We start from the raw sequence: 23,286 nt of genomic DNA, 5'->3' as shown, positions 1-23,286 counted from the left end.
CTCCCTTGACTTAAACTCCACACATCTAGAGATATAACCCAACATTCTGTTCGCCTTTTTTATTGCTTCCCCACATTGGCGAGAGTGGGACATGGAAGCATCAACATACATACCGAGATCTTTCTCGTAATCAGCTACCTTTATTTCAGTGGAACCCATAAAATATCTGTACTGTATATTTCTGCTCCCTGCATGGATTACCTTACATTTATCTGTGTTAAATTTCATCTGCCAAGTATCAGCCCATTCGCTAATTAAATCCAGATCCCGTTGAAGCCTCTCTGCTGCTAGATTAGTATCTGCTACCCCGCCCACCTTAGTGTCGTCTGCAAATTTAACCAGTTTACTGTATGTATTCGTGTCAATATCATTAATGTAAATTAGGAACAATAGTGGTCCTAAAATTGAACCCTGCGGTACCCCACTATAAACGGAGGCCCACTGTGACATAGTGCCTCTAATAACTACTCGCTGCTTCCTATCAGTTAGCCAGTTTTTGATCCAAGCTGCCACAGTTCCTAAAATTCCTGCAGCTTTAAGCTTTAACAAGAGCCGTTTGTGGGGGACAACATCAAAGGCTTTCTGGAAATCTAAGTAAATCACATCATAGGCCTTTTTGTGATCAATTTCACTTGTAGCTTCCTCAAAGAACTCAAGCAGATTCGTTAGGCAGGATCTACCTCTCCTAAATCCATGTTGGCTATCCTTTATAATGTTATTTGCATCTAGGTAATCTACCATTTTCACTTGAATTATAGCTTCCATTATTTTTCCAGTAATGCTAGTTAAACTGATTGGCCTATAGTTTGCTGGATTACTTCTATCCCCTTTTTTGAATATGGGTGTTATATTAGCATGCTTCCAATCTGATGGTACCACACCCGCAGATAACGATTTCTGGAATATTAAAGACAAAGGTTGGCTAATAATATCCCTCATCTCTTTCAAGACTAAAGGTAAGATGCCATCAGGCCCCTGCGATTTATTTATTTTGAGTTTAGCTAGGCTTAGTATCACATCAACCTCAGTTATACATATATTGGTCATAGACGATGCTGTATTCGTATTAATTGGTGGTAAATTACTTGTGTTCTCTATTGTGAACACCCTTGAAAAATAATCATTAAACTCGTTTACCATATCAATTTCGTTATCAATTATAAGGCCCTTACTATCCTGCAAATTAGTGATTTCAGCTTTTAGTGCTCTCTTGGAGTTAAAATATTGGAAGAAACCTTTACTGTCATGCTTAGCCTCCAATGCAATTTTTCTTTCTACATCCCTCTTTGATAGCCTAATGTCATTTTTTAACTCTGCCTGTAGACTTAGATACTCCTGCTTGATTTTGAAATCATTAGTTATTTTCCAGTTGTGGAACAGAGCCCTTTTCCTCCTGACTTTACTCTTAATGTCCTTAGTAAACCACCTTGGTTGTCGTTTCCTAGATTTAGTTTTGCTGGAAACAGGTATGAAGTCCTCTTGCACTTGCAACAATGTGCTTTTGAAAAATTCCCATGCCTCTTCAACTGTTTTGCTATTTAACTCTGTCCAGTTTACAGTTTCTAATTTCCGTCTCATACCATTAAAGTTAGCCTTCCTAACATTGTATACTTTTAATTTAGACTTTGCTCTTCGGACACTAAAATTAACCTCGAATTTAACCATGTTATGATCACTACCGTACAATGGGTCTAAAACCTCTAATTTTCCAATCCTATCCTGGTTATTACAAAAAACGAGATCAAGAAGGGCTTCTCCCCTGGTAGGAGTATTAACAAACTGAGTAAAAAAACAATCCTGTACTAATTCCACCATCTCAAGTTCATTTACAGAAGAGCCAGAGACTGTGTCCCACTGTATCCCAGGTAAATTAAAATCACCCATAACCACCACATCATTTTTATTACTCATAATCCTGAACACACCAAAGTAGATTCCTTGTATATAAAGGTACTTGGCAATAAATAAACGATTCTGATGATGTCTAGTGAAAATTACTGTATATAAATTGCATAAGAATATAATAACCGTAACTATTTCAATTAAAAAAGGATAACTGCAACTTTAACTAAAAGTAAAGTAAAGTAATGGTACTAAAAAAATAAAAATAATACTTTTAAATAATACTTCCATCCCTTCTCCACATTGGGTCATGGGTGAATATTCCAGAGAGCATGTCTGAGCAAACAGTAAGGTTGCTAAAGGAATAAAGCAGAAAACAGTGGACCTAACAAACACAGACACTGTGATGTCTGAATCACTGTGAGCTTGTTCTCAGGGGGGGATTTCTCATAGGAAAGCGGGGAAATCAGACAGTGGTGGGGAGTTACAGGTATCCAAAGAGGCAGACTGAGCTGAACCAAACAAGGAAGAACACAGAATACTTGGTAGTGCTGTGCTGGGCACTGGGAGGGAATAAAGATGTGGTCTGGGGGTCCTTGAGTACTGGGTGGAGAAACACTGATCCACGCTCTCTGGGTTATGATAGAGTTACATTCCGATAAATCTTATCATAAGCGAAAATGCATTTTAATACAGTACACCTAACCTAACTAAGGCCTACCATAAACATGCTTAGATACAATTACATTAGCCTACAGTTGGACAAAATCATTAACACAAAGCATATTTTATAATAAAATGTTAAATATCTCATGTCATTTATTGAATAATTTACTGAAACTGAAAAGCAGAATGGAACAGGAATACTCTTGGTGAAGTCAAAATATCGTAACACGGACCAACATAATCCGGGCAGCGTCTATATAGTACATGTCAATGGTAATGACAATGACACCTGGTGTGTGATAGCAGCAGTCGAGAAACACTGCTATAGATCACACACACGCCTGTTTGAATTACCCAGATACATCGCCCTGCTCTGCGCACACCCAGAGCCCATATCCCAGTCCAGCACCATTGAGAATGACAGGGTTTTACTTTTTGTGGGTTGTGAGCTGTTTGTCCCCGATCAGCATTTCTGGGTTATCCGTGTTCATTAATATGGGGCAATTATCCAAGAGTAATCGATTTCGCGGTCACATGTGTCAAATGCATTCGGGTCCCAGAATGACCTCACCCTGCCAGAACCGAAACATGATGGCAAAATCCAAGACCTAGAACCCTGAAACTCCACGGTCACCATCCAAACTTAGGTCCCGTGATCCAGGACCATGTGCAGAGATCGGCAGCTGCTGGATTATTGTTTGTTAGTCGAGGTCTGAGTTGTGACATTTTCAGAGTTTCGTCAATAATAGTGAACGTTCACTATGAATGTAATATATGCATTTTTAATCATCTTAAAAAAGATTCTTCAGAATGTTACTCCGCAGGGCTTCATGCTTAGGAGCCATATTAGTGTTATTTACAACATTTTGCTAGTCATCTTTCCACCTCTCATCTCCTGGTGCCTCAAAGCAGCTGTGGCTAATCTCACACCCTTTTCTCCTCCTAATTCAATTAAAGACTTGGATCTGTATCCATGAATTCATCTCCCATGGCGATGCAGTTTGTCTCCTGGCTGAAATGAATGGGTGACGCTTCTTCTCTGTGATCGACAGACTGGTGTTCAACGCGGCCCCGAGCATGACTCCCCCCCCCACCAGTATATCGGTGTTCTGTGTGGCTCAATAACAGTGGTTACTGCCCATGTTCGAATTCTGAGCCCAGGCTATTGGTGCGTATAGATTACACAATCAGACGCCCAGCCCAATCTTCGGTCAAGAGGAGCCCTCGTAATATGTTTTTTAGTTCAGAGAGACACGGGTTATCGATTTCAGCGGGTGTCTTCCATCTGTTGCGGTAATCCATGTTAAGGCTGCTCACGCAGCCCCATGCAGTCTGGGCAGAGCACATGGAAGGTCACTGGTGCTTTATTTAAGCTTCTAATTTAAAGCCGTTCACAGGGACCATTTAACCATGTTTAAAAGAGAACATCAGCGGGAAACGGCTGGTCTTAACATTATATAAGATTAATTGAATTATGATTCAGTTGTAAAGATTAGCCCACATCTGGAGGTTACAATTAAGTTAATTTACAGTTAATTATATGTAATGCTATGTAACCCTCATTTGATATATGGCTGTAGGGCAACAGGCATGGGGGTAGGAGCCCCCTGGGGGAGGAGAGACAGAGGTTACGTTTGTAGTTTCACATAATATACCAATATCTTTAGTCCTGTAAAGGAATTCCCATTAAACATTCCCTTCCCTGCCCATCCCTGTTATTCCCATAAAAGAAACTCCATTAAACCTTCCCATCCCTTCCCATATCCTGTTATTCCATTAAAAGAAACCCCGTTAAACACTCCTTTCTCTGCTTATCCCTGTTATTCCCATAAAAGAAACCCCATTAAACTTTCCTTCCCTGCCCATCCCTGTTATTCTCATAAAAGAAACCCCATTGAACCTTCCCTTCCCTGCCCATCCCTGTTATTCTCATAAGAGAAACCCCGTTAAACCTTCCCTTCCCTGCCCATCCCTGTTATTCTCATGAGAAACCCCGTTAAACCTTCCCTTTCCTGCCCATCCCTGTTATTCTCATAAAAGAAACCCCGTTAAACCTTCCCTTTCCTGCCCATCCCTGTTATTCCCATAAAAGAAACCCCGTTAAACCTTCCCTTTCCTGCCCATCCCTGTTATTCCCATAAAAGAAACCCTGTTAAACATTCCCTTCCTTGCTGAGCTCTGTTATTCCTGTAAAGGAAACCCTGATAAGCCTTTGCTTCCGTGCCCAATCCCCCATCACACGAACCGTTTCACCGTCTCCACCAGAGTGCTTCTTACAGCATATACCAACATTATGCTCAGCATTAACACTAAAGCTTCTCGCATCAGATGAGGAGGATGTCAGCACACGCCGCACACCGAATATACCGAGGACTGCGATGTCACACGGCCATGAGCCACTGACAGCACTGTCATGCTGTAATCATGGATCCACCACCATGCAGAGTCTCCCTCATCACACTTTATACACACCATTCTCTACATTCTGCTGAGTCTAGATATGTTCATGAACTACTGCATCATTCATGTCACAAAGACCCCTGTCTGTATATAATATACCCAAGACTGTATCATTCATGTCACAAAGACTCCTGTCTCTATATAATATACCCAAGACTGTATCATTCATGTCACAAAGACCCCTGTCTGTATATAATATACCCAAGACTGTATCATTCATGTCACAAAGACCCCTGTCTGTATATAATATACCCAAGACTGTATCATTCATGTCACAAAGACCCCTGTCTGTATATAATATACCCAAGACTGTATCATTCATGTCACAAAGACTTCTGTCTGTATATAATATACCCAAGACTGTATCATTCATGTCACAAAGACCCCTGTCTGTATATAATATACCCAAGACTGTATCATTCATGTCACAAAGACTTCTGTCTGTAAATAATACACCCAAGACTGTATCATTGTTAACATAATAATCAATATCAGTTATGAGGTGACAAAGTGGAGCAGCAATCCAATGTGAGGCCTCACATTCAATATAAAGGGGGAATTCATTACATTTAGCAGGAAGAGGAATATTACTTTTGACTTCATTATATTGCAATGAGCATTAGTTACACTCAGGGCTGTATTAATTTTATTGAATGTAGTTTAGCAAGAAAGACCAATTCCTCCAGGGGACCAGTACATAAGACTGGTATGTCTTACAGACGAAAACCTAATCCAGTCAACTCCAGTCCATGTTAACATTTCGGGACACATCTGCGCTTCTTTGACGAGGCAAGAATTCATAAGTAAAATAGATATTCTCATACATACACATAGCAGTCTCTCCTTGAGTCAAATTAAATGAAATAGGAAATAGGAATTAAAGTTGTAAGCTGACTTTATCAAGCATAGTATTACGATCATATTCTATACACACACCAAATTTAGAATAAAGCATAAATGTGACTCACCTGCCTGAACAGGTCAGGGAACAAAAGATGGAGTGAAAACAAGGTCATTGCTGAGCAGTCAGTGCTGAAATAGCCCTGATTGTATTGAAAGGGACTGTTTGTATTATTCAGGATAATGACAGGGAGCCCAGATCAACACAGCTACACTTAGGATTTACCTGTCTTTCACTTAAGAGTCAGGCTTCTACTTAAGTGCTATTTGCAACTGATCAGTGATTTCAGGAGACTTTATCCAATGTTTGACAACACAGGCAGGTTCCTCATACCTGAAACATTGTAAACAGAGAAGGAGAGAAAGAGCAGAGTCTTTCTGATAATATTTTCCAAGCATCCGTTGCTGACACACTCTTCAGTCAGAGGTTACTCTGTTACTGCCATGATCTGCAGAAATGATTTTTTTAAAGCCCCCACCCCCCCATATGTCAGAGGGCCACACTGCTGTGAGCCTTTAGAATGATGAAACCCCTCGCCCCCCCAGTCCAAGAGAAACCAATCAACAGAGATGAAAGGATCTGTGGGCAGCGGCTCGGAGGAAGCAGGTGTGCAGAGGTGTTTATTTCCACCCGGGGGAGTTATCTGGGGGGCTATGGGGGATGTATCCGAGCCCACCTCTCACCTCTCTCATGCTTGATTTCAAAAGAAAACTGCATCTTTTCCTTGCCAAAGCGAAAGTCGTTGATCCTTGAAGGCAATAGAAAAGAAATAGATGCCGCAAAAAAAAATTAAACTTTTTTTTTTCTACCTTAGCGTAAAAAAGCTATGCGGCCTTTTCCTAATGGAAGGCTGAGTACATGCTGTACCCTGCCACGGTTTTTGGACCCTCCTTTGTTTCCTCTTGGCTTCCGAAATGTGTGATTTAGAAACATATGCTGCATGTTAAGAGGCAGGGTCACCTGACCCGATCAAGCCCCCCCCCCAAACTGCCGTCATCTACAATTACACCATGTTTGTACAGCATCCTGTTTTCTTTGCATTCTTTTTCCCAACATTGCCCTTCATCCATCCATCCATCCATCCATCTGCAGACCACCGCTGTGCTATTCCATCACTCTGCACACTCACACATTCGTGAAAATTAAAGAGATGCCATTTGCATCTCTGCATGTTTCTGGACAGTGGGATGAACCTGGGATGCGCAGAGGTAACTCGCGAGACACAGGGAGCGCATCCAAACTCCACAAGCCAAGAGCAGGGGTGTGTTATAAACATGTGTTATGCCGCATTAGTTAGGCCCATTTCGTTTGACTCCACTATTGAACCAGATTTGACTAAGTCAGACGTTCACATTGACCAGGCTGCAATGCTGCATAAGACGAATGAATTCATCATTAGCAAAAGGACTGCGGACTGGACAACAGAGTTTGGTCAGGGTGTCGAACTAGTTCGTTATGGAAACCCCACAGAGCCCAGAGTTGCTCAGACATTTGTTCGATAGTTTCTTTCCTTTACACAGATGTTGTAGTTGTAGCAGCTGAACTGTGATATGTGAGGAAGAGGTGGATGGTGCACGGGCATCATGCGGGTCCTGCTGGTGCCACTAACAGTGCATAGTGCAGAGTGCCTTACACGCAGAGGTGATTCTAGAGACTCTGGGGGCCCTAGGCAAAAAAAGCCATGGGGCCCTCCTCCCTGAAACTGATCCCAGAACTGAATCACACACTGACGTACCATGAGATGTCTCAAATTGATCCCAGAACTGCATTTCATGAAGGAAACTGCAATTAGGGTGAAAAAGCACAGATGTCAGCAGGTACATCAGGGGTGTCTTTATTTTCACAAGGACCCCTCAAGGCTGTCTCACTGCGGTGCCAGAATTAAATACTAAGATCTCCATGGATTCTTAATATTGCTAATAAACATTAATGTGACAAGATGTTTAATCAATGAAGCATGCGTGTGGCAATCCGGGAAAAGTCCAGTCCAGACCTTCTGGCAGTTAGTCCAAAACCACACAGACGTGCAGTGACAGGTGTCTCTTTCAGGTATTCGAGAAACAGTCAAATCTCACGAGAGTTCCCTAAATTCAGATTCTCCATAAAACTAAACACCATTGAAATGTGGGACATTATTTTTTTTGTATATTTTAAAAGAATAATTTATAATACCCTTGTCAGTGTGATCAGAGGGAAGTTCGTAAAATATTCATGGGGACATCATGTGACAGGAAGAGCGAATTGGAGAGCTTCCATCTCCACATTCGCTTCGGCGGTCGGCCTATTCAGGGGGCCCTACGAAAGAATACCGATGTGCATAATGTCAAACACTTTGAAGGGTAAAGACATGACATCGGAAACCGGTCTGATCAAAGCGGCCGCTGATGAATTCTGTCTGGCCATTTCATATACAATTTTTCAGTCTGTGCCGCTTAAAAGACGGACAAGTTGGAATCACGTTTGCTGGAGTGCATTTTAACATGCAGATCTATATGTGTGTCTACCCTGTGTAATGCAGATAAGGCTTCATTTTCTTCATGTAAATCTTTGCTATCTGTTAATAAACATATGGATCATGTAAGTATATAAAATGAACTGGAGCGTGTCTGCAGTTTGGCACCTCAGTGTTTCGCATGGCTGAAAGCAGAAGGGAAAAGTAGAGAAGCCCTATTTCTATGACCATAAATCAGATACGCTGAATGAAGTTGCTAATAGCTTAGCGGCTAATTGGGACTTTACTATCTGAGTAAGCTTATCTGGGATTGCATAGAACACTCTCAGGTTACACTGAAGATCCTACAGATATCATCTCAGTGATGTGTGAGCGTTGGAGATTATCCTGTCATAAAACCTGTCATATCACATAACGTTTTGTTTGCAGTATATAAATTAAAGCTGATTATCAACACCAGCAAAAGTGGCTGCGAACGGCACAGTTCTCTGCAAACTAATGCATCTCACTGGGGAAGCATTCATGTGCTTCTAATTACACAGACAAGTTAAATTGTGATCTATCGCAGCTACAAAGTGTCTGTTATGGAGTGCAGAAGAAAACAGGGTTTTAATGAACGGGTGTCAGAATGGTGTGAACGGCAACAGCACTTCATATATAATATTAATAAGTTGAATAAATACAGGGCACGTCAATGTCAGCAATCTCTAGTGAAGGTCCAAGTTAGGAGTACTTGTTTCAACAGAGATTACATCTTACAGTACACACCAAGGAGCAGGTTATGAGCAGTAATACAGATACCGGCCGTGCGCTGACAGCGCCACGTCGATCCGGAGACCAAACACTGTATCAACAAAATGAATAGATTATTTATACTCACTCCCTGCCTTCAGGTATTGCTGAGTAACCAGCACATTATTCTTTCTCGATTTAATTCATAGCTTGAGCATATCTACCTTTTCAAAACCACATAAAATGAAAATAGTGATTAATAAAACCTCTGCGCTGATAGTATGAATAAACTCTGATTTATTCATAAAACGCTAAGCAGCCCATTCATCAATTTCCTTCAGCTCATTGTTGGAGTATTCTTCTAAGTCATACGATTTATCCCGTCGGTTGAATCTGTCCTCGATGGCTATATAAATCAAGCGAGACGTATAGCGACTCAATCAGACAGCGGTTCAATGCTCCTCACAGGCTTGCAGACTCATATATCACACTTCGCACCAGGGGGTGTGTGTGTGTGCGTGCGGGTGGGGGTGGGATAAAAGGTGGGAGCTCCTTGAGATCTCGACCACGGTGGGCAGTAGGGTGGATGTACTGGTACGGAGATTGGATGCCGGATCCTCATCGTGGTGCCAAAGCAGGAAGTTGGCAAGGCAGGAAGCTGCCAGGACAGGAAGCTGCCAGCAGCAGGATGCTGGGCCTAACAGGGGTAGCTGTGCACCGGGGGAGGGGGAAGTGCACGGGTAGCCCCCGCACATTCAGCCCGAGCAGGTGCAATTAACACGGTGTTTAACCTGAAGGCTGCTGGCTCAAATCCCTGGAGCTGCCCCCACTGCTGCCGTGAGTCAAGTATTTAACCTGAATCGTTGTAGTGCCCCAGTAAAATTCAGAGATACATAGATGCCAGGTGCTTTCAATGAGCAAACAGAGTCATAATTATCAGTTTAATAGTATTATTATTAACAATAAGTACTTTTTATAAGAACCAAGCAGAAGTTGCCTTTGCAGGCTATTAAAATCCCTGGAGAGGCGCCCCGATCGTACCATTGAACAGAAACGCAATCTGCTCAGTGTCCGCAGATAGCCACTATTATACATATGCAAAATTGTTAAGCCGTGCAGTTAAATGTTGCTCTAGAAATTAAAAATACCAGAGGTGCAACTCCATTCGGCCTGCCGACTCATTCAACCTGATTCTAGTCTATAAATTGACACATTGTTGTAACAAAGGCCGCTGAATGGAGTTTCTCACATTCCAGCACTGGGTCAGTTACCCTTTAAAGCAGCACTTCTCAAAGTCCGGACTCCGGTCCGGATCCGGACCCGGAGGGAATTCAATCCGGACCCGCCACCATTTCGTATTTCAACAGCAGTAATTTAAGGGATTAAAAGTCTGGATTTCCTACTTTGATAAACGCATGTCAGAATCATTTGTTTAGTGTTTTATGTCTTTTTGGAGATGGTCCGAAATTAAAGCGAAGGCGAGATATTTAAAGTTTTCCTCCGTGATTCAATTGCCATGACATCCAGTGAGTGTATACTTTTGACATAATCGGGCGCGAGCCGCGCAACGCGACACTTCACCGCAGTAAGCGTTTGAATGGGTGTGGAGGATGTCATTGTCCAGGAAAAGAAAAGTTGACGAAGAAAATAGAGTTTTCAAAGATGATTGGACAGAGAGGTATGCGTTCATTTTGCCCCAATCCAGCACGAAGCCATTCTGTTTGATTTGTAATGAGACAGTTGGAGTTGTGAAGAGTGGAAATGTCAAACGGCATTATTTTGCCACTTTTGCACTTGTTATTCATGTATTTTGAATGCAAAAGGCACCTTATTTTTTCATAAAATGAATGTTGATTTGTTATACATGTTTATTAAAAACAAGTTTTGTAATTACCAATAGTTCCGGACCTTTGTCATTGGTGAAAATTCAGATTTGGACCTTTGAATGTAGACTTTGAGAACCCCTGCTTTAAAGGGTCCTGCTCCATCAGAGTATACATCCCTTGCTCTTGATTCATGTTAACATTGTATGAACTAATGAGCCTCTCTTGAACTCTTCAGTTGCCATTCAAGTGTTAATCCCCATAGTGTCAAATTTACTAGAATCTTCAAGACTCAAGACTTCAAGTATTCCATCGCTCACTGTATTTGTGTGAATGTGTGTGTCAGCAGGTGAACACTGTGTGCGGAAGGCACAGGTCCAAATTACCCAAGCCCATGACAGGGCACACATGCTGTCACACATCCCATATCCGGCATATCCGGAATCAACGCTCCATTACCCATATATAAACACGAACATGGGGAGGCATGACCTGATAATACAGTAAGTAGAGCCACCAGAATAGATAACTCAGCAACACCTTGTACACCTGCGCCGTGATGGTGAGAAAAATCGCAAAAAACTGAAAAAATTACATGTAGCATAACTTCAAACCAAGGGCGAAGGTGAGACTTTGATATTGGGAGGTAAACAACTTAATAATTTAAATGCAAAGGTGTATTTTTTTTGGGTGGGGATGAAGCCAAATTAAATATTGGGGCGTAGCCGCCCAATCCCCCCCCCCTTCCCTCCCCTCCCCAGTTCCTACGCCCCTGCTAAAAAATAAAAAAACCAGTTGAGCCATATCAAGTCTCCTTGGTACGTGACCATTACTTATGATGATTTCTGCAGTGAATCGTTATTGTTTTCAGATTTTTATTCAACCAATAAGGCTGTTCCAGTAGCCTGAAAGTTTGCCAGGAGACACCAGTTTGCGCGGACATAGGGCTTGGCCTTTTCTTCTCTTTAAAGCCAAATAGCGGTCAGATTGAAACGTCAGATTGAAATGAGGACCGGTTGCCTGAGGTGACACCCTGCTGCCATTTCTTCCAGGTCCCTGCGGCTGGGCTGACAGGAGATGCCCTGGGTGGAATGTAAGACGGCGGATCCTCGGTGCGGCAGGCGCAGACTGAGGACTCTGGCCATGAAACTGCCCTGTTTCTTCTGGTTCCTCCTGCTGTTCGGAGCTGGGGGCCTGGTGCTCTTCACACACCTGCAGGACCTTTCTGAGACGTTTCAGCAGCAAGCTCCAGGTCAGTGCTTTTGCAGGGCTCCAGGTGCCCTTGTCCTCGTAATCATCAGCCCAGAGATGCGCGGAGAAAGATGCCCCCCCAGGCTACAGAATAATATCTAATAAATGAAATAGGTTCTGCGGAGAAATGCCGCAGGTGAACCAATCTTACCTTGTGTTTTGGGTTTAGCGTTTAGCTCCTGACTGTAAACCTTGGGCAGCAGTGAATTCTCACACCTTCATTGTAGCCCCTTCATACATAGACTCTAGCAGACAAACACCTTAGGGGTCGAAAGCTGAGAAAACGGCAAAGCATGAGACGAGTCAAAAGCATCGTGACGGCAAATCACGGGGCCATTATGTATGGAATCCTTGTGCATGCTGAACAAAGGAAGGATCCATTGCAGAGGAACCTTAATAAACACAGGCATGGCAGGTCCCAGAATGTCTCGAGGAAGCATTCCCGCGCCTAGCTGGGCCTCCTGCAGCCGGAGACGCGCTCCGCTCCCAGCAACTGATGGTGTATCGAGTGTCGTTCTCACTGCGAGTTTCCTGCATGCGACAAACCGAACACCACGGCAGGGATCCTATCGATAAGAGACACTCCACTCCGAAAGCGGAATCCCCAGAGATTCTCCCATTCCACTGATGGAGAGATACATTCCTAAATGTTATCGCTGCCAGATGAGTGTATTTTGTATCGTTCTCGGCTCAGTCACTGCAGGAGGAATGCGGGGCTCCTCAGATACCGGGAACACTTCAAGGGCTATTAGAATGCGCTTTGGCATGGATGTAGCGAGATTCAACTCGGCACCCAGACAATGTATATGTGTTTGACGTGCTCCGGTTGGGGGAGGTGAAGAGAATCATGTGACATGGGGATGGAATGGAATGGAAAAATGGGTTTTCTGGGAATTGGGTTTCCCCTTTTCATGATTTACCAGGGATGGAAAAGCAGGGAGGAAAAGGAAAAATGAGAGTTGTTTCAATGGAAAAAAGTGTGGCACTGAATCAAGATGAAGTGTAAAGGGAAACAGGTCAGATGTCAGGGTCTGGACAGAGTTAATGGGGGTTTGAAAGAACAGAACACATCATTTTATACTTGCAGTCATGGATGAGGGACAGGTGAAGTGAATCAACAATAATGACCCCTGAGACCAGACTCTCCCCCCGAGACGGCCGGTGCCCCCAGACACAGTGTACTTAAGTGTGACCGGAGAAGGGGCTGGTTAGTCAGGATATACAGCCCTATAAATTAGCAGGGTTGCCTGTAATCCTTCTCGTACGGAATACGAATACAGCAGTTAATATTTAATAATGAAGGCTAAATTACTTCCAATATTACAGTTATTAGTGCTAATTTTGCACAGCTAATTTCATTTAAATATAGCGGCATACATAAATTGGATTCCTGCCAAAAATCACCATTCCCTTCAACACTTGACAAATGTAACTTGAGAACCTTTGCGTATTTTTTTATTTTGTTTTTAAACAACTTGAGATGTATGTTTTCATATTTGTATCTGTGTTCAGAGTAGAATTTATGTGCTGCACAAATCCTTTATGTCTCGATGTGGAAATACTTGCTACATATTATCGTAATTCTAACAGAACTAAACATTGAAAAAAATCACTAGAGAAAATGTATCACGTGTGATTTTCTGCGAGAAGCCTATTTCAGCATATTTGTATTTAAGCACACCTGTCTTGAAACTGCAGGGTAACACAATTTTAATGCAATCTTATATGCCGTAGCTTCAAAATATATGATGTTAAATTGCAATGAAATCCTATAATGGTGAATCTGAGAAACAGAACAGAATGAGTTTATAACTAAATGTAAGTGGTTGGATGGGTAAATTGCATTTTGCTGATGATTTACATAAGAGCCACACAACCCAGGACATGTTTTACAAACATATCTATTTAAATTTAATCGGTTTAGACTGTGATGCTCTCTGAAATTGCCTCTTGAGATGGCGTGATTAGCGGGATCCGCGATGCACTCCGCAGGTCGCGTAAGGATGCCACTGCTTGGCACATACACGCCGTTGCTCTGCTTTCACTGCTGTCACATGAGCGGACCGACTTCCTCTCTAAAGGCATTCAGATTCGGACAGCGGGTATAACTCTCATGCAGGACCAGATCTGCCTTTTCAGGGGACCAAGGCCAAGCTTTACTCGCGAAGCCCCTCTACCAAGAAAACTGATGATCAATTTACTTCCTCCCCAACGCAAGTACTTTGGGGGCCCTAGACAATTCCATATTCTGCTTATAGCTACAGCCGGACATGTATATAATACTGTATATATGGTTTTTCATGACTTAAATCGGGCCCTAGGCAGCAGCTTAGCTTGCCTATGCTTAGATCCAATCCTGCCTACATGTTCATGTTACATAGCCTAACATGATGGTTACTTTGCCATTAAGAATTTTAACAGTTTCATAAACAACATTAGCCCGACTCTACTGGTATCTGCAGGTTGTCAGGTATCTATGACCTGCATATTCTAATTAAAAAATTACTGCAGGTATTGTAGTTGTTTCAGGACCTGGACTCCTAACCCGCAATAACGCTTAAGGCACTTAAACCCTAATGAGACACAGCAACCTGAGTCAACAGCTAAGTGTGTTGACTTTATAAAAAGCATCAGGTAACTAAAAAAGTGGGGAAAATAGATTCATCTGTGTTTATGTTTTGTGGAGTCTCTCCTTCATGGAGGTTTTCCATGGGAACATGACAGGGTCTTTGATGTCCCTGTTGTTGTTGCGAGTTGGCAGCCCTAAAGCAGGACGCTGCTCTTCTGGAGCATCAACACAGGGAAACTTCTGCCTCGTGGGCCCTCTGGACATCTCATCCTGGGTGCAGACTCCCTCCCCATCTTCCTCCAGGCAAAGGGTAGGGAGTGGAGAGAGTCAAATAATCCCTTAAGCCTTTTCTCTCTGCCAAAAACATTTAGTTGACTCTTAATGTAATGAAACTGTGCTGATTACCAAGAGTTAATAGGCTTTAAATATCTGCATGCAAATCCTTCTGGGAAAGTTCTAGTCATGTACAACGACACCACTATGGCTTTTGACCTTTATCTTTCCTTAAAAAGGATTTTTAATGCATTCAGAATCCATTTGGTATTTTTTTTTTTGGAACAACATCTGCAAAAAGCATTATAAAATTAAACATGATAAATAAATAGTTCATTATTATCATTAAGTGCTATAGAAGCTTACGTGAGGATGACCATCTACATCATCTAACAAAGTATCCTGTGGTCTGTTTGGATTATGAATAATAATAATAATGCATATATAAGTCTGCAAATGATATAACCATCCCTTTTAATATGAATAAGAAGTTATAGGAATTATCCTACATTATGTCTTGGAAAATGTCTTTTAAACAAAAAACAAACTGTAAAAGAAACTTTTTAATTCAAAGTTTTTAGTTAATGTTATTATTAGAGGTTAATAACCAACTCTCTTTGCATGAACAATATTTCACCAAGAGGCTTTTTTTTTTTTCGTTGATTGGTTAGTAGTCAAACCTTCCCACCTAAGCTGCTACCTGGTGGCCTAATTGGAATTGCGGAATACAGAAATCATTTTCTGCATCATTAGGTGCAATTTATATTGGATCTACAGGAAAGAAGCAACACTGTCTACTTTGGACTCTATGACGACGTAAACCTCAGTAAAATATAAGTCACAGTCAGCTATACCGGTAGTGTTCTGCCATGCTTGATCCTCAGCCCTGTTCTGTGACTGTCGATGCTTAATGAAGCCCTAGTACTGAGAGGAATCCAGGCAGCAACAGGACCAAGAACAGACCGGAAACACAAGGAGGTGGCTTCTAGCAGCTCCGTACAACCTGGATGGTTTTACCTCTGATCCCAGTAATTAAGTGTTGAAAATGGGTTGGTTTTCTCTGATTATCTGTTGGAAGCTTTATTTCTTACATGTGTCTATGGTGAAAACGGGAGAGAAAAAAACTCACTGAATTAACATTGTAAAAGCCTACTATTCATAAGAAAAGAACGTCAATAATTAAATAACCAGTTGCTAGTAAACCATTATCTGGCGACAAAAAGGATTCTGAAAAAGCTCCTATAGAATTTTAAAGGACATTATATACTCAGTAATGGTGGAAAAATAGATTTTGATCTAACTTGTCTGCATAGTATGAGAAGTTGAAAAAGCATAATTGTAACTACAGTACCACCAAGCAGGGCAAAACCTTTCACTGGAAATGAGATTAGTCTCCCTCCTCTGAGGACAGTGACTGTGCTGGGAACTGTGACAGCCTTTCCCCTATCGATGAGGCACACGTTTGAACCCCATATTGATCCAATAGAGGGGCAGCTTTTTCAAATCTCTAAGAAGGGTCCTCTGAGGGTTTTCACTCTGCGAGTGTGGTCTGCTCTAGGGCCGTGAAGGTCCCACTGTCACCTGAGAGGGGTGGGCACGTCACAGGGCACCAGGCTGCCTTTCCAGTTGTGTCCCATACCCTTCAACACTTGGATGCTGTAAAACCATCACAGATCATTTATCTGATGCTTTTATCCATAGTGATTTATAGTAGAGATTTGGGTTTTGAACCCATGACCTGTGAAGTGTTAGCACAGCACTCTGCTTGTTCAGTTAGAAGAGCTGCAAAACATTATCTGGCTGAGAAGTTCATCATTCTCGTTTTACTTCTATCAAGATAAGAAACAGCTTGGCAGGATAAAGGTGTAGATGCCAATGGGTGCATTAGTTACACAGTTGTAAATTGGGGGGGGGGGGTTGAAGTACAATGTGTGTGTATGTGGCATCCTGTCAGGGGTGAACCCTTTCTTTTGACCATTGCTCCCTGGGCGCAAACTCGCTATAGTGTCCTGCAATAGATAAGAGGTTATGTAAGGTAGACGGATGAGCAAAACACTATGGTTGAGTTACTGATGGAAGAAAGTTCACTCAAAGCACTCTATATCTGAAAGGGTTTCTATTCACAGCACAAATACAGTCTTATCTTGGTCATCCTTTACTTCTCCTTGTTCTAGTGCAGGGGCAAATAGTGTCCCAGTGTTCCAGTGTCTGCAGTAAGCCAGAGCTGTCAGGAAATAATATCTCGCAATCACTATAAACAAGGGAGTCACGGACACCGCAGCGCCGTCGCTGCACTGATTAAAGGCAGCTATCTGACACCTATTCAATATGACAAGGTTCTGGTTCTCAGTGTCCCCTGTCATTAATATATCTGTCGGACACCAATCTTCAGCTGTCTTGGAAAAGAGCTCTCAACATGGGACCAATTAATCAAGACTAGATTGGTTATCAAAGGCCCCTAATGAGTATCAGCATGAAAATACAAGTCTGGCCACTGGTTAAAAAAAAAAAAAACGGAGAAACCATCTCCTCTCTTCAAAGTGAATTAAGAAAGAGATGAATATTGTGCTTCTTCGATTCACCACACATCGAACTGACAGTGGTTCAGTCTCTCTGGAGTGCCAAAGCAGAACATTGGTGATGTTTCGTGCTGTTAAAAGTGTAGATTCACACCCTTGGTCAAAGTACTTTAAATTGAGTTGATAATGAAATGACATAGTTCTATATGACATGGCAAGAACTTCACATGGCAAGCACTTCACAAAGTGAAATACTTTCAAAACTTGAAATACCTTGCTAAGTTCAAGACCTGCAGCGGTTCCTGATGAGAAGAGTTTGATGTTGTTATGGGTTCATCCTTTTTCTTTAAGATCTACATACTTCAGTGAAAAGCACATTGGCGATTTTGCCAAAACCACCCAGAAGAGATTGGCGGACAGATGCTGGCTGTCAGAGGCAGACAGGCTGTGAATGACAGATGGTCAGTGGCAGGTGGTCAGAGGCAGTCTATCAGAGGCAGACAGTCAGAGGCAGACAGTCAGAGGCAGGCTTTCAGGGGCCTCCGGTCTGAGGCAGGCTGCCAGGGGCACATGATCAGTACCAGGTGGTCAAAGGTGGGCTATCAGAGGCAGACAATTAGAAGCAAGCTGTGTGGGGCAGATGGTCAATGGCAGCGGTTCAGAGGCAGGCTGTCAGGGGCCGACTGTCAGATGGATAGAGGCAGGCTGTCAGGGCAGATGTTAGCGGCAGGTACTCAGAGGCAGATGATCAAAGGCAGATGGTCAGAGGCAGAAGATCAGAAGCAGACAGTGAGAACCTGACTATCAGAGGCGGTCAAAGGGAAGCAATGAAAGCTGGTCAATGCTAAAGACAGGTTTGCGTAAACAGTGCCCAGAGAGACATTGCAAAAAAAGAAAGCACCTCAACTGAAAAAATAACAATAGCAGCATTCAAGGGCTTCAGAGAGCCTCCAAAAATTCTGGTTTCATTGTGCAGCCAAGGTGAACCACTTAAAATGATTTTCCCTGAACAGTAATTGTGCCACTGTATCTTTTCAATTACTGTTACCTGCAGTTCACTGAGAAGTGGTTGCACCAAGCCCTTTAAGGGGTATCTTATCTATAGTGCATAACAGGCACGTTGAAAACATTTCACTGGCTCCATTCAGTAGGACTTTTTCCAGTCTCATTCCCCAGCATGGAAAGTGACTTCATTTTACAATATTTAAAACATACAAGTACCTCTGCACAGAATTTTGGCAGCAATCCTTCTGTTTTCCAAAAAAAATGACACCACGCCACTAATGAAGATCTAGGTTAGTCCCCCTAAATCCTCTCAAAGGTCAGATGGACTTTTGAAGACCACTTCTGTCCTGCGATGATGTCGCCAAGCGCTGGCATGTCTTTCCAGCACAAACAGAGGGCTGAACAGATTCCAGGGCGAGAGGCCATGGCCTTCCTCCCAGAGTGAAGCGGGACCCTCAATGCTAGTGTCTGTCAACCTCTTGCCAGGGGAAGGGTGACAGCAGCCGGGGGGGGAATCCAGCCTGTACCGCAGTGGGGAGCACAACCCCTTCCTCAAACCTTTCTTGAGTCTTTGAAAGGGAGAAGGATAAAGAAAAAAACGATTAAGCCTGTCTGTCACGGAAAGTGATAACAAGCCCTCAGAAATGCATTCTGCTGACACCAGGAGGACATGTGGGTGTCCGTAGAGCGGGCCAGCCGATGCTTATCTGTTGAATGCTCCTCAGTGATGGGCAGAGTTCAAGGCTCGACATATGTCCAGAGCGGAGGCTCCGTTCCACAACAAATTACCAGGAATTAGGGAGAATGAGCCCACCGCGGAGAGAGCGGGATCAAACTAGATGGTGCCTGACACCGGAGGGCGGGCGGTAGGCGTGACAGGGAACCTCGACCTGTGCTTAGGGGGTCTAGGTCTTCAGTTTACATTCACTCACAGACCATTAAATCTGGATACTGTGCTGCTGGGTACAAGTGTTCATGTTTTACACTATTTATTTTTAAAATGCCAACTTCCTAGTTCCAGTACATATATTTGAGGGGTCATCCACACTTATAATGAATATTTTTACCTTTCACCTCATTTGCTCCTCTAAAATGCCAGCATAACATGGGTTGGCTTGTGCTCTTTAAACCATTTTAACTGTAAAAGGATAAGCAAACATCTACTGATTACACATCTACATAACAAAAAGCATTCGCAATCAGAGCTGCACCTCCCACCACTGTCACATCTCACCTGTTTGTTGTCAGTAAACTTTTTTATTTATCAAGTGATCAGCGTAATTCTTATGTTTTAAAAAAGTCCATAATCATAAGCAACATATAATTTACTTTTTTCAAAGCGCAGTTCAAATCAAAACAGCACAGCTGTTGTCCATAATTAAGTTTAACTGACATAATAGCTATATGCATCATGCTTGAACACCCCATTTTCTTACCTGTAAAAAGCTTTTTGAAAAAAATTAACCTGATCCTGCACTGGATATGCAATTATGAAAAATGGATGGATGGAGAGATCTATGTTTGTGCTGCTTCGGATATTACTGCTTCGATCTACCCGCTGGACATCCGCTATCATTCACATGGATTTGAAAACCAAATTTTGGTTGGCTACCACTGATTATTATAGCATCTTGTTCATCCATCTGGCCAGCTTTAAAACAAGCGGGAAAATCAGCTAATGTGTTCCACAGTTATAGGGGCAGGATAAGCCTTCCTGTTCAGACTCACAGTCCAAAGCATTATGCTCAATTCTAACAAGGAATTCTCATTCACCGTGTTAATGTGGATTTACCTTTATAATTGTGGTACAAAGTGTAGCTATGGGGTCTGCTGAGAATATGGATATTGGGATGAAGAGAGCTGTACCTCAATGGACTCTAAGTCACCCTTCCAGGAAGGGGTGCCAGATGATATTACTAAGCGTCATAATCACTGCATGGTGGAGCAGTGGTTAGCACTGTTGCCTCATACCTCTGAGGTTTGACTCTCTGCCCCATATCAATGTTTGTGGAGTTTGCATGTTCTCCCCGGGCCATCATGGGGTTTCCTTTGGGTACTCTGATTTCCCCCCATATCGCCTCTATTCCCAATAAAAAAAGATCCTGAAACTTCTGGGACTTCCATCTTTCCATCTTTGGTAAAAAGGCTCCCATCACGTCACCTGTACACAGATAAAGCATATTACCAGATTAGAGGTTTTGCTTCAAAAATGGCCACAACAATCCTCCCACCTACCTACCTTAGCCAGTATTTCAAAACATTTTGCATTGTCAAACCCTGACTTCTTGACATTCTTAGTAGTAGACGGTCGATTCAATGTATTCTTTCCACCAAAAAATAACCTTGTCCTTCTTTATTCCTCTGTAGGTTTGTAACCACACTATTCTCACTGGAGGCCCAATGATTTGCTGCTACAGCAATAAGTTGTTAGAGATACCATTGATCAAATTAATAAAATCAATAGCCTATTTTGAAGCACTTATGTCTCTGTGAGCAATGTCATTCTATTATTCAAAGGAAAAAACAAAGCCAGTTACTGTCAGAGAAGCCAAGGAGAATGCATTAGTCAGATGTTATTTCGCAGCTATTGAGAATTACCCCCTCTCCCCCAAAAAAGGGAATCCAAATAACTGATCCTTCTGTTTTTAAGAGAACTGAGTGGTAAGTCAGAAACAGACCACCCTACTAAGCGTCCGCTAATGCATCCCCAAGCTAGCAACTCATTGGATTATCCTCATGAATTTTTTTTGCAAGGGTGATAAGTCTAGGCTTTGACCACAGTATCACAATGCCTGATCCATGTTTCCTAACCATTCTGAAAACATATCTCACCTCTCTCAACAGTATCAAAATGCGGTAGTGCTTAACATTAACTGCACCCTCATAATGTCTTTATAACGCATTCGTAGAACATTCAGTGTACCTTCATAATGCATTCGTAAAACATTCATAAGCAACATGTAAGTATATCTTAATATGCTAACATACCTTAACAGCTTTCATATACATTAATAAACGGTAAGGCTTTACATTAACTGCACCTTCATAATGCCTTTATAATGCATTCTTAGAACACTCATAAGCAGCATGTAAATATACCACAACATCGTAACATATCTTAACAGTTTTAATATACATTAATAATGAACATTATATGATAATAACAAACTTTATAATCGTATAATATTTGTCATTAATGTATATTGAAGTTGTTGAGGTATGTTAGAATAAGGTATACTTACATGCTGCCTATGAATGTTCTATAAATGCATTATGAAGGTGCACTGAATGTTCTATGAATGAATAAAGAATGCATTATGAGGGTGCAGTTAATGTAAAGTGTTACCCAAAATGCAATTGCACTCTGGATCACAGAAAAAAGCTTGAGTCAAGTACTGTGTGACTGGAAGCATACCAAAAGATAGTGTTCCTACCCAGTTAACATTTCTGCCTAAGAATTTCTTACTGTCAGATTCATATTTGCATTATATTCAAATATATGTATTCCGGTGTTAATTTGCTTCATCACTTTTCTGTCACTTGCCAGCTGCATTTGTTCCTTTACAACCAAATTAAATATGAGATGAACTGAGGGATGGAGGGAAAGAGATTCTTGTTGAAGGATTTCTTTAGAAATGAACAAACTGACTTAGCATATTGCTCATGCATGCAGCAGTGCGATTATGCCGCTTCCTGCTTGAATTTCCAACATGGCCCCTTTCACAGACTCTCAGTCTCTCCAAAATGAGATGCGTGAAGACCAGCCTGCATCCCCGAATGAGTGTCCCGTCAGTTCAGCCTGATTCACTGGATGTCTTCACACAAATCCGTACCTGTTCTGGAAAGTCCAGCTGCTGCTATCCTTCCTTATTATCCCACAAAAACCCTAAATATCAGCTCCCTGTTGCTTCTGGGCATCAGGGATCTTTATCCCAGATGCACTCCCTCTTGTCCACACTGACACCGTTATTTAATTTGTGACTATTGAGAACTTTATCTGCAATCTAGTCAGCTGATCTAGTCTGTTGATGATCTACCTTCTCTAATGATGTATTTGGTCAGCCTCCCCCCCCCCACCCCACCATATACCTGCTATTTATTCCAGGCTTGAAAGTAGCACCCCCCAGAGGTCCAAAAAAGTGACTTTGACTGCTTTGGATGAAGTCTCTGAGTCTTTGAGAGCAGCAGCTTTGAATTGCGTTGACAAATTGAGCTGTTTCCCCCCTTATTTCTCAGTTTCTTTGATGTGCAGCATAAAGAAAATGGAATTTTCTGGCCAAAGTCTCCTCTTAGGCGCATGCGGTGGTACAGCTACATTTTTAACCCGAATCCCGTGTCGCAGAACACTTTGTTGACTTTCGTTTAATTAATGCCCAGCGAGGCGACGCCTAGAGTGTGACCAGCTTTACTGTGGGGGTAGAGTAGATATGGCTTCATTTTTTTGAAGACACATAACTAAGAACATGAGCTCAGCACTGGATCCCAAGACTGAAAAACAATAACCAACATTATGCCCATTTTGGCTCCTCCTACTACCCAGTGTCCCTCTCTGGGCAGCTAATGTTTGAACTGCTCCAACTGCTCATACTGCTCAACTACTCCAACTGCTCATACTGCTCATACTGCTCAACTGCTCCAACTGCTCAACTGCTTATTCAATTTAGGGTCACGGTGAATCAGAAAACTATCACAAGAAGTAGCGGACAGAGATGGATAGCACACCAGTTCATAACAGAATGTGCACGCACACACACACACAAACACACAAACACACAGATCTGTACTCATATCTT

At 42.3% G+C, this 23,286-nt stretch overlaps 1 protein-coding gene across 2 annotated transcripts in view; it reads left to right on the top strand.

The window, feature by feature from the left end:
* LOC111848209 (carbohydrate sulfotransferase 8) overlaps window positions 1–23,286 on the top strand; it is a 108,480-nt gene that overhangs the window by 13,900 nt on the left and 71,294 nt on the right. For both annotated transcript variants that reach the window (XM_072698127.1, XM_072698126.1), the window contains exon 2: window positions 11,929–12,128. In XM_072698127.1, the coding sequence (XP_072554228.1) occupies window positions 11,954–12,128 (175 nt within the window). In that variant the 5' untranslated portion in view covers window positions 11,929–11,953. The remainder of the gene's footprint in view (window positions 1–11,928; window positions 12,129–23,286) is intronic.

The sequence above is a fragment of the Paramormyrops kingsleyae genome, chromosome 13 (assembly GCF_048594095.1).
Source record: "Paramormyrops kingsleyae isolate MSU_618 chromosome 13, PKINGS_0.4, whole genome shotgun sequence".
In the NCBI taxonomy this organism is placed as follows: domain Eukaryota; kingdom Metazoa; phylum Chordata; class Actinopteri; order Osteoglossiformes; family Mormyridae; genus Paramormyrops; species Paramormyrops kingsleyae.
Note: the sequence above shows the minus strand (reverse complement) of the source record. Positions and strands in the feature narration are given on the sequence as shown.